At 49.4% G+C, this 10,737-nt stretch overlaps 1 protein-coding gene across 1 annotated transcript in view; it reads right to left on the bottom strand.

Moving 5' to 3' along the window:
• LOC140408239 (diacylglycerol kinase theta) overlaps positions 1-10,737 on the bottom strand; it is a 267,197-nt gene that overhangs the window by 172,111 nt on the left and 84,349 nt on the right. The window contains exon 7 of the mRNA XM_072495177.1: positions 2,964-3,064. Within this exon, the coding sequence (XP_072351278.1) occupies positions 2,964-3,064 (101 nt within the window). The remainder of the gene's footprint in view (positions 1-2,963; positions 3,065-10,737) is intronic.

The raw sequence follows: 10,737 nt of genomic DNA, 5'->3' as shown, positions 1-10,737 counted from the left end.
CTTCTTCATACTCAAACAATAATGGCACTTAAAAAGCCTTTTTCTTGAAATCTCAATCTGTTCATGTCTTTTATGTTCATTAAAATAAATGTCACATCGTATGTAATAATAATGGCTTATTGTCACAAGTAGGCTTCAATGAAGTTACTGTGAAAAGCCCCTAGTCGCCACATTCCGGCGCCTGTTCGGGGAGGCCGGTACTGGAATTGAACCCGTGCTGGTGGCCTTGTTCTGCATTACATGCCAGCTGTTTAGCCCACTGTGCTAATCCAGCCCTGCGAGTTTTATCAGATTTGAGGGGTGCAATACCACCTATGCAAGACACATCTTTCTCTAGACAAACGGCCCATTGGATGGGCGGATAGAAGGCTGGGCGGAGAGAGGGATGGGCGGAGACATGGGATGGGCAGATTGAGGGATGGGCTGGGCAGATAGAGCGATGGACTGGGCGGATAGAGAGATGGACTGGGCGGATAGAGGGATGGGCTGGGCGGATAGAGGGATGGGCTGGGCAGAGAGAGGGAGGGGCTGTGCCTCGCCCATTTCCCATTCTGTTATAGAACCACGCCCTCGCCCATTTCCTGTTCTACTATAGGACCATTCTCCTCGCTACCACCGAGGTGACACCCGCTGAACTTTAGATACGTCGTCGCTTGCGCATGTGATTGATCCCATTTTGCCGGACATGGGGAATGGGGGTTTGGATTCTCCGCAGGCCCATGCCGAAATCGCATTTGGCACAGGGATGGAGAATCCACTTTTACGCCCGAACCGGGCCCGACGCCGCTCTCGTGGTTCTCCGGTCCCCGGAGTTTACGTCGGAATTTTAGTGATGGGTGTTATGGATTCTGGGAATGACAGTGCGGACCAGTCTCGTATACGGAGCGTGTGCAAGCAAAGGACTTGAATCGGCACGTCGACCATTTCCGGAGCCGGGTGGAGCAGGGACCTGACAACTATCGCGGATCCCTTGCCCGGTGGTGCCCCTCCCTCCGGAGCCGTTACCGGTGGTACCAGTGGCCTCGTAACTCAGAAATATGGGGGGTCGACCAGTTTGACCACAAGTCAGACATCAGGGGCGGGATTCTCCGAGCCTCCATGCCACAGCGGCTGAGAATGGACGTCAAACCCGAGATTGGGTCCGTGCCGCTCCCGCGTTTCTCCGGGGACCGGTCGGGGGTCATTGAAAGAGGCTCCCACGGCGATTCACCGAGTGCAGCTGGCCGAGTCCCTTCCGGCGTGGTTCTCTCATGGTCGGGAACTTGGCGTGGCGGCTGTGGACTCAGTCCGCGGCTGCCCTGGTGGGGGGCAGGGGGATCATTCACGGGGGAGGGCCTCCGGGACGGCCAGGTTACTGATCGAGGACCACCGATCTGCGGGCCTGCGCGATCTTGGGGGGGGGGGGGGGCTACGTTTTCGGTGCCGGCCCGCGGTGTGGGTCAGCCATGTCACGCGGGCCCGCCAGCGCAGACTGCCTCCATGTGCATGCGCTGACCCCCCGACCGGAAATGCAGGGCCTCCTATCGGCAGCCGGAGCTGCGAGGAACACTGCTGGCGGCCCCCTGCAAATCAGAGAATCTCTCTGGACTTTCTCCAGTTAAGTCCAGAGTGATTTACGTGCATTTTTCTGCGGGCTTGGAGACATAGCACCATTATTGGAGAATCCCACCCGGGGGGTTTTGCCCATTGACATCGATGCAGGTCCGGCAGTGATCACCGAATAAAAGGCTGAGTAACCTTCCAGACGGCTGAGTAACCTTCAACCAGAAGGCGACGCCCCTCGGGCCCCTCCAGAGCCGGAGCGGCGGAAAACAAGCCCTTGGCGAAGAGGGTAAGGATCCCCCCTCTCCCATCGAAATGGACAATGTATCGGACTGGGGGTAGGGGGTTGTCACCCGACAGGAGACCGAGGGGTCTGTAACATCAGAGTCCCCGTGGCCTCACCTGAATACGATTCACCCAGATGAGGGAGGTGAGGCTACCCCCTTTTCCTAGGACTACTGGGATATAAGTACCCGGCCCGGGTGTGGTCCGGACGAGGGAGACCCTTCGGGGTGTCGGAGGGGTGTAAAGTAAGGAGAATAAAACCAAACATTTCCGCAGTCATCGCTTGTGAATGGTCACTTGCCCCAAACGTGACAGATTACCTGTGTGGGAGCAGTACTTTGATGAGTCACATTCACAGCATGGGCGTGATTTGCAAACACAGACAGCCAGGGGGCTGGTGTCACCAAAAGCGTATCAGTGACAATCCTCATCGTAGATTTAAATACAATTGAAGGAACAAGCAATGAAGGGATTTGGAGGAACAACTTTTCTATAGCAGCTGAACAATGTTGAAAGTGAAAATCATTCTTTTTTCTTTAGTTTAATTTGTACATTTTAATTATGGCTCAGAAAATAATGAATTTCAACACATTGTTGCTTAATGTTTTTGGCAAGGTGATTGTGAACAGTGCAGATTATTACAAAGGCCCTGTAAGTAAAACAGTCCAAATGCTAATCTGAATTTCAGCTTTAGTTTGAGGGTCGGTTCTAGTTACCGACTGACTCACCACTGCTTCTGGTTCTAGTTACCGACTGACTCACCACTTCTTCTGGTTCTAGTTACCGACTGACTCACCACTGCTTCTGGTTCTAGTTACCGACTGACTCACCACTGCTTCTGGTTCTAGTTACCGACTGACTCACCACTGCTTCTGGTTCTAGTTACCGACTGACTCACCACTGCATCTGGTTCTAGTTACCGACTGACTCACCACTGCTTCTGGTTCTAGTTACCGACTGACTCACCACTGCTTCTGGTTCTAGTTACCGACTGACTCACCACTGCATCTGGTTCTAGTTACCGACTGACTCACCACTGCTTCTGGTTCTAGTTACCGACTGACTCACCACTGCATCTGGTTCTAGTTACCGACTGACTCACCACTGCTTCTGGTTCTAGTTACCGACTGACTCACCACTGCTTCTTCTGCTTTTGAAATTCGAGGAACGGTAATTAGTCGAAATTGATTCCGTTTCACTGTGTCATCTCCATCAAATATCTTTAAGGTCTGTTTACCTGAGATAAATTAGCACAATACAGGATAAACATACAAACAGCAACAAGAAAAATCATTAATTTAAACACAAACGGAACACCATTGCCGCAGCCGCAAGGCAGCCCAGCAGCTGTGCACGCCGTTGACTGCCCACTGGGAACTTAGTGCCACATGTCGCAGAGGACCCCCCACAGGGCACCCCCCTGGGTGCCCACTGGTCCCAGCCAACCCATCAGCTGTATGTGTGCGCTCCAGCACAATCAGTGCCATCGTGTTGGCTGGGATGTGTGTGTGGGGAGTGTAATGTGTATGTGCGGCTGCAGCTTGTCAGCCTCCCGAGTGTCAATCACGGACCGGGCGAATCCGGCCCCGTTTCTCATTGCGATTGTGTTCTTCGTGGCGCCGGTGCTGCCCCTCAATAGTCGCTGAATCGGTCCACGTGCGGCGCCAGATTTGTTATCGTTAAAGTCCACGAATCCTGCATCGGCGTCAACCCAGGAACGGAGAATCCTGCCCCTTAACATTGAAAACCATTCAACAAATGCACGTCTTGTGCAGTTTCAGAGTTTCACATCAATTAAACAGAGGCTTTGGAGAGGCTCAAAGGGCAGAAAGCAAATAAACTCACGCCACCGAGGTCCCAGGTTCGATCACAGCTCTGGGTCACTGTCCGTGTGGAGTTTGCACATTCTCCCCGTGTCTGCGTGGGTTTCGCCCCCACAACCCAAAGATGTGCAGGGGAGGTGGATTGGCCACGCTAAATTGCCCCTTAATTAGAAAAAATGAATTGGGTACTCTAAATTTATTTTAAAAAAGAAAAGCAAATAAACACCTAAATAGATAACTATTCCTCTGGATAGTTAGAGAGCTCCGGTAAGTTCAGAGCACTTCAGAGGAAGTTCACTCAACTCAGTCCTGGGTTGAAGGGTTTACACTTTTTTTTCGTATAAATTTAGAGTACCCAATTCATTTTTTCCAATTAAGGGGCAATTTAGCGTGGCCAATCCACCTAGCCTGCACATCTTTGGGTTGTGGGGGTGAGATTCACGCAAACACGGAGAGAATGTGCAAACTCCACACGGACAGTGACCCGTGGCCGGGATCAAACCTGGGTCCTCAGCGCCGTGAGGCAGCAGTGCTAACCACTGCGCCGCCCATGAAGGGCTCACACAATGAAGAAAGGCTGAGCAGGTTGGGCCTATAGACCCATTGGAGTTTAGGAGAATGAGAGGTGATCTCATTAAAAATATAAGATCCTGAGGGGTCTTGATAGGGTGGATTTCGCATGATGTGCCCTCTTGTAGGCAGACTAGAACAAGGCGACATGGTTTAAGAATAAGAGACCTTAATTTTCAGACAGCAGAGAGCGGTTTCTCTCTCAGGTGTATGTTAAGTGGTGGAGTTCACTTCACCAGCAAGCAGTGGAGATTGGATCATTAAGCTCATCCAGGGCGGAGTTAAACAGATTATTGACAAACAAGGAAGAAATCAGCAAAGTGAAGTTGAGATCAGTCAGGTCAGCCATGATTTTATCAAACTGCAGTTTCGGCTCAAAGGACTGGATGAGTGCAGCTTCAACAACACCTATTCCTACACCTCCGGCCTCTGTTCCTATAGAAACACTAACAGACATGTTGAGTGAGTCAACAAAGACTGTGGAGGGGCTTCGCTGGCTAGGTAAGCATTTGCTGCCCATTCCAAATTGTCCTTGAGAAGGTGGGGGTGAGCTGTCTTCTGGAACGGCTGAAATCTCTGTGGCAGGTACATCCACTGTGCTGTTAGGGAGGGAGTTCCAGACTATTGCCCCAGCGACAGTGAAGGAACGGTGATATATTTCCCAGTCAGGGTGGTGAGTGACTTGGAGGGGAACCTCCAGGTGGTGGGGTTCCCAGGTATCTGCTGCTCTTGTCCTTCTAGATGGTTGTGGGTTTGGAAAGTGCTGCCTAAGGAACCTTAGTGAGTTCCTGCAGTATATCTTGTAGATGGTACACACGGCTGCCACTGTGCGTCGGTGGTGGAGGGTTTGAATGTTTGTGGAAGGGGAGCAATCAAGCAGGGCTGCTTTGTCCTGGATGGTGTCGAGCTTACGGAGTGTTGTTGGAGCTACACTCATCCAGGCAAGTGGACATTATTCTATCACACTCCTGACTTGTGCCTTGTAGATGGTGGACAATCTTTGGAAAGTCTGGAGGCGAGGTAGTCACCGCAGGATTCCTGGCCACTGACTGCCCTGGTCACCACAGTATTAATGTGGCTAGTCCAGTTCAGTTTCTGATCAATGGTAACCTCCAGGATGTTAATCATGGGGGATTCAGTGATACTAATGCCATTGAATCTCAAGGCGATGGTTTGACTATCTCTTAGTGCAGATGGTCATTGCCGGGCACTTATGTGACGGGAATGTAACTTGCCCCTTGTCAGCCCAAAACTGGATATTGTCCAGGTCTTGCTGCATTTGGACAGGGACTGCTTCATTATCTGAGGAGTCGCGAATGGCGCTGAACATTGTGCAGTCATCAGCGAACATCCCCACCTTAAGTTGGAAGGAAGTTCATTGATGAAGCAGCTGAAGATGGTTGGGCCCAGGAGACTACCCTGAGGAACTCCTGCAGGGATGTCCTGGAGCTGAGATGATTGACCTCCAACCACCACAACTATCTTCCTTTGTGCCAGGTATGACTCCAACCAGCGGAGAGTTTCCCCCCTGATTCCCATTGATTCCCATTGATACAAGTTTGATGCCATACTCAGTCAAATGCTGCCTTGGTGTCGAGGGCAGTCACTCTCACCTCTGGTGTTCAGCTCTTTTGTCCATGTTTGAACCAAGGCTGTAATGAGGTCAGGAGAAGAGTGACCCTGGTGGAACCCAACTGAGCCTCCGTGAGCAGGTTATTGCTGAGTAACTGCCGCTTGATATGGCGGCATGGTGGCACAGTGGTTAGCACTGCTGCTTCACAGCTCCAGGGTCCCTGGTTCAATTCCCGGCTTGGGTCACTGTCTGTGCGGAGTCTGCACTTTCTCCCCGTGTCTGTGTGGGTTTCCTCTGGGTGCTCCGGTTTCCTCCCACAGTCCAGTGATGTGCAGGTTAGGTGGATTGGCCAGGCTAAATTGTCGTTAGGGTCCAAAAAGGTTGGGTGGGGTTACTGGGTTATGGGGATAGAGTGATGGTGTAGACTTGGGTAGGGTGCTCCTTCCAAGAGCCGGTGCAGACCCGATGGGCCGAATGGCCTCTTTCTGCACTGTAGATTCTATGATAGCACTGTTGATGACTCCTTCCATCACGTTGCTGATGATGGAGCAGACTGAGAGGGCGATAATTGGCTGGATTGGATTTGTATTGCGTGCAGTTCTGGTCGCCGCATTATAGGAAGTATGTGGAGATTTACCAGAATGTTGCCTGATATGGAGGGAAGATCTTATGAGGGAAGGCTGAGGGAATTGAGGTTATTTTCTTTAGAAAGAAGAAGGTTAAGAGGTGACTTAATTGAGGCATACAAGATGATCAGAGGATTAGATAGGGTGGACAGCGAGGGCCTTTTTCCTCGGATGGGATGTCGAGCACGAGGGGACATAGCTTTAAATTGAGGGGAGATAGATATAGGACAGATGTCAGAGGTAGGTTCTTTACTCAGAGAGTAGTAAGGGCGTGGAATGCCCTGCCTGCAACAGTAGTGGACTCGCCAACATTAAGGGCATTTAAATGGTCATTGGATAGACATATGGACGATAAGGGAATAGTGTAGATGGGCTTTAGAGTGGTTTCACAGGTCGGCGCAACATCGAGGGCCGAAGGGCCTGTACTGCACTGTAATGTTCTATGTTCTTGCGTACAGGCCACAACTGGGCAATTTGATGGGTAGATGCCAGTGTTGTAGCTGCACTGGAACAACTTGGCTAGGGGCCCAGAGCAACTCCCTCTAGACTGTATGCCAATGGGACAGGACACACCAAGGGTGGGTGATAGTGGTGTCTGGGACGTTATCTGTGAGGTATGATTCCGTGAGCATGTCAGGCTGTTGCTTGACTAGTCGGTGAGACAATTTTGGCTGAGCCAATTGACCCATCAAGTCTGCGCCAACACTCCGAAAGACCACCCCACCTAGGCCCAAACCTCGCCCTGTAACCCCACCCTCAGGAGCAATTTAGCATGGCCTATTCACCTAACCCGCACAACTTTGGACTGTGGGAGGAAACCGGAGCACCCGGAGGAAACCCACGCAGACACGGGAGAAAGTGCAGACTCCACACAGTGAGGTATGGTGTTGTTAATTGTGCCAATGCAAATCAGGATCCAGTGATGAGTAAAACAAGCATTTTGTTGCTGTTGCCCTTCACAACGATCCCCATTCGTGAGGTTGGATTTGCGTCCTCGGAAAGATGAAGACAGCACAAAGGAATCGGTTAAACTCTGCACCCTATATGCACATAGCCCTCCTTTCCTCCAAACCTGATCAGAGTGAGATTGTGAGGACCAAGCAGACTCACCTGTTGAATTAAAGGTAAGTGAAAATGATGTGTTGCATAGGTCAGCTGGTTGGTAAAAGTGGTTCTCAGGAAAAAAGTTTGAAAAACACTGCTCTAAAGGACATTAGTGAATGCATATTCATTCCCATATGGGAGAGGTGTATATTGAATGACTTATCCCAGGGGGGGGGGGGGGGGGGGGAGTGTGACGAGTGCTATCCCTAATAAACACAAACTACCTGGAATAGGTTTCAGTAAATCTACAGCTGGTATTGAGCAGAGAAAGTAGGGAGGGGGAAGAGAAGAAAGGTGAAAACTGAATCCCAACTCAGGAAAGAAACTAAGATTTCACAAAGAGCTGGGCAGGATTCATACTTCTGTTGATAAAGGTGCATTCAATAGAAATTCAATTAAAATCTTGAAGGATTTACATAGAGCAAAAAAGGAGGAACAGTTTATAGTGGGTAGAAGGGACTCAGATTTAAAATAACTGGCAAAAAACATGAGTGAAAAAAATGATGCAGCCAGCAAGTTAAGTGAGTTCTCCCAGTGAGCCAGAGAAGACACAGCCAGAGTGAGACACAACCAAGAGTGAGTTTGGGAATTTGAATCTAGATGGGAATTCGAAGCTTGGGTGGGGGGGCTGCTTGTTATCCCTGGTAAGTGACTGATAAGTAGTTTTTCTTTTCTTTGTCTAATTTATTTATTTTTCCTTTCGTTTTTTGGAATTGTAGTTGTATAAGTTTACCTAAAGTTTAAGACATGGCAGGAGATCCCAGACCCGTGTCATGATCCTAGTGTGCGATGTGGGAGCTCAGGGACACGTCTCACGTGAAAGACGTGTGTCCAGTTGCAGCTCCTGTTAGACCGCTTGACAGCTCTGGAGCTGCGGATGGACTCACTTTGGAGCGTCCACGATGCTGAGGACGTCGTGGATAGATCGTTTAGCGAGTTGGTCACACCGCAGGTTAAAGTTACTAAGGGAGATAGAAAATGGGTGACCTAAAGACAGAGCAAGAGTAGGAAGGCAGTGCAGGTGTCCCCTGCGGTCATCTCCCTGCAAAACATATATACCGCTTTGGATACTGTTGAGGGAGATGGCTCACCAGGGGAAGGCAGCAGCAGCCAGGTTCATGGCACCGTGGCTGGCTCTGCTGCGCATCTGGGCAGGAAGAAGAATGGCAGGGCTATAGTGATAGGGAACTCAATCGTAAGAGGAATAGACAGGCAGTTTTGCGGACGCAATCGAGACTCCAGGATGGTATGTTGCCTCCCTGGTGCAAGGGTCAAGGATGTCTCGGAGCGGCTGCAGGACATTCTTTGGGGGGGGGGGCGAACAGCCAGCTGTTGTGGTGCACATAGGCACCAACGATATAGGTAAAAAACGGGACAAGGTCCTACAAGCTGAATTCAGTGGGTTAGGAGTTAAACTAAAAAGTAGGACCTCAAAGGTAGTAATCTCAGGATTGCTACCAATGCCACGAGCTAGTCAGAGTAGGAATGTCAGGATAGATAGGATGAATGCGTGGCTCGAGAGATAGTGCAAGAGGGAGGGATTCAAATTCCTGGGGCATTGGAACCGGTTCTGGGGGAGGTGGGACCAGTACAAACCGGACAGTCTGCACCTGGGCAGGACTGGAACCGATGTCCGAGGGGGGGTGCTTGCTAGAGCTGTTGGGGAGGTTTTAAACTAATGTGGCAGGGGGATGGGAACCGATGCAGGAAGTTGGAAGGTAGTAAAACAGGGACAGAAACAAGAGGCAGTAAGGGGGGGGGGGGAAGTGTAAGGCAGAGAAGCCATAGTCTAAAATCAAAAAGGGCGACAGTACAAGGTACAGGGACTGAGGGGGGCTCAGTGAATAGGCCCAGTAATACCGAAAGGAATAAAACGGGAAGTAAAAACATTAATGGTAAGGGACGCAGCAGGTTGTTACATGAAGATATGGGTTCAACGAGAAGGAAAATTAGGAGAAAAGATTAGTGGGAGACTAGAGGACGGGGAAATCTTTAGGGGGCAACAGAAAGCTACTAAAAACGCTATAAAGAGTAAGATAGGTTATGAGAGTAAACTTGTTCAGAATATAAAAACAGATAGTAAAAGTTTCTACAAATATATAAAACAAAAAAGAGTGGCTAAGGTAAATATTGGTCCTTTAGAGGATGAGAAGAGAGATTTAATAATGGGAGATGAGGAAATGGCTGAGGAACTGAACAGGTTTTTTGGGTCGGTCTTCACAGTGGAGGACACAAATAACATGCCAGTGACTGATAGAAATGAGGCTATGACAGGTGAGGACCTTGAGAGGATTGTTATCACCAAGGAGGTAGGGATGGGCAAGCTAATGGGGCTAAAGGTAGACAAGTCTCCTGGACCTGATGGAATGCATCCCAGAGTGCTAAAAGAAATGGCTAGGGAAATTGCAAATGCACTAGTGATAATTTACCAAAATTCACTAGACTCTGGGGTGGTCCCGGCGGATTGGAAATTAGCAAACGTGACACCACTGTTTAAAAAAGGAGGTAGGCAGAAAGCGGGTAATTATAGGCCAATGAGCTTAACTTCGGTAGTAGGGAAGATGCTGGGATCTATCATCAAGGAAGAAATAGCGAGGCATCTGGATGGAAATTGTCCCATTGGTCAGACACAGCATGGGCTCATAAAGGGCAGGTTGTGCCTAACTAATTTAGTGGAGTTTTTTTGAGGACATTACCAGTGCGGTTGATATCGGGGAGCCAATGGATGTGGTATATCTGTATTTCCAGAAAGCCTTTGACAAGGTGCCACACAAAAGGTTGCTGCATAAGATAAAGATGCATGGCATTAACGGTAAAGTAGTAGCATGGATAGAGGATTGGTTAATTAATAGAAAGCAAAGAGTGGGGATTAATGGGTGTTTCTCTGGTTGGCAATCAGTAGCTAGTGGTGTCCCTCAGGGATCAGTGTTGGGCCCACAATTGTTCACAATTTACATAGATGATTTGGAGTTGGGGACCAAGGGCAATGTGTCCAAGTTTGCAGACGACACTAAGATGAGTTGTAAAGCAAAAAGTGCAGAGGATACTGGAAGTCTGCAGAGGGATTTGGATAGGCTAAGTGAATGGGCTAGGGTCTGGCAGATGGAATACAATGTTGACAAATGTGAGGTTATCCATTTTGGTAGGAATAACAGCAAAAGGGATTATTATTTAAATGATAAAATATTAAAACATGCTGCTGTGCAGAGACACC

Source organism: Scyliorhinus torazame, chromosome 3 (genome assembly GCF_047496885.1).
Source record: "Scyliorhinus torazame isolate Kashiwa2021f chromosome 3, sScyTor2.1, whole genome shotgun sequence".
Lineage (NCBI taxonomy): Eukaryota > Metazoa > Chordata > Chondrichthyes > Carcharhiniformes > Scyliorhinidae > Scyliorhinus > Scyliorhinus torazame.
Note: the sequence above shows the minus strand (reverse complement) of the source record. Positions and strands in the feature narration are given on the sequence as shown.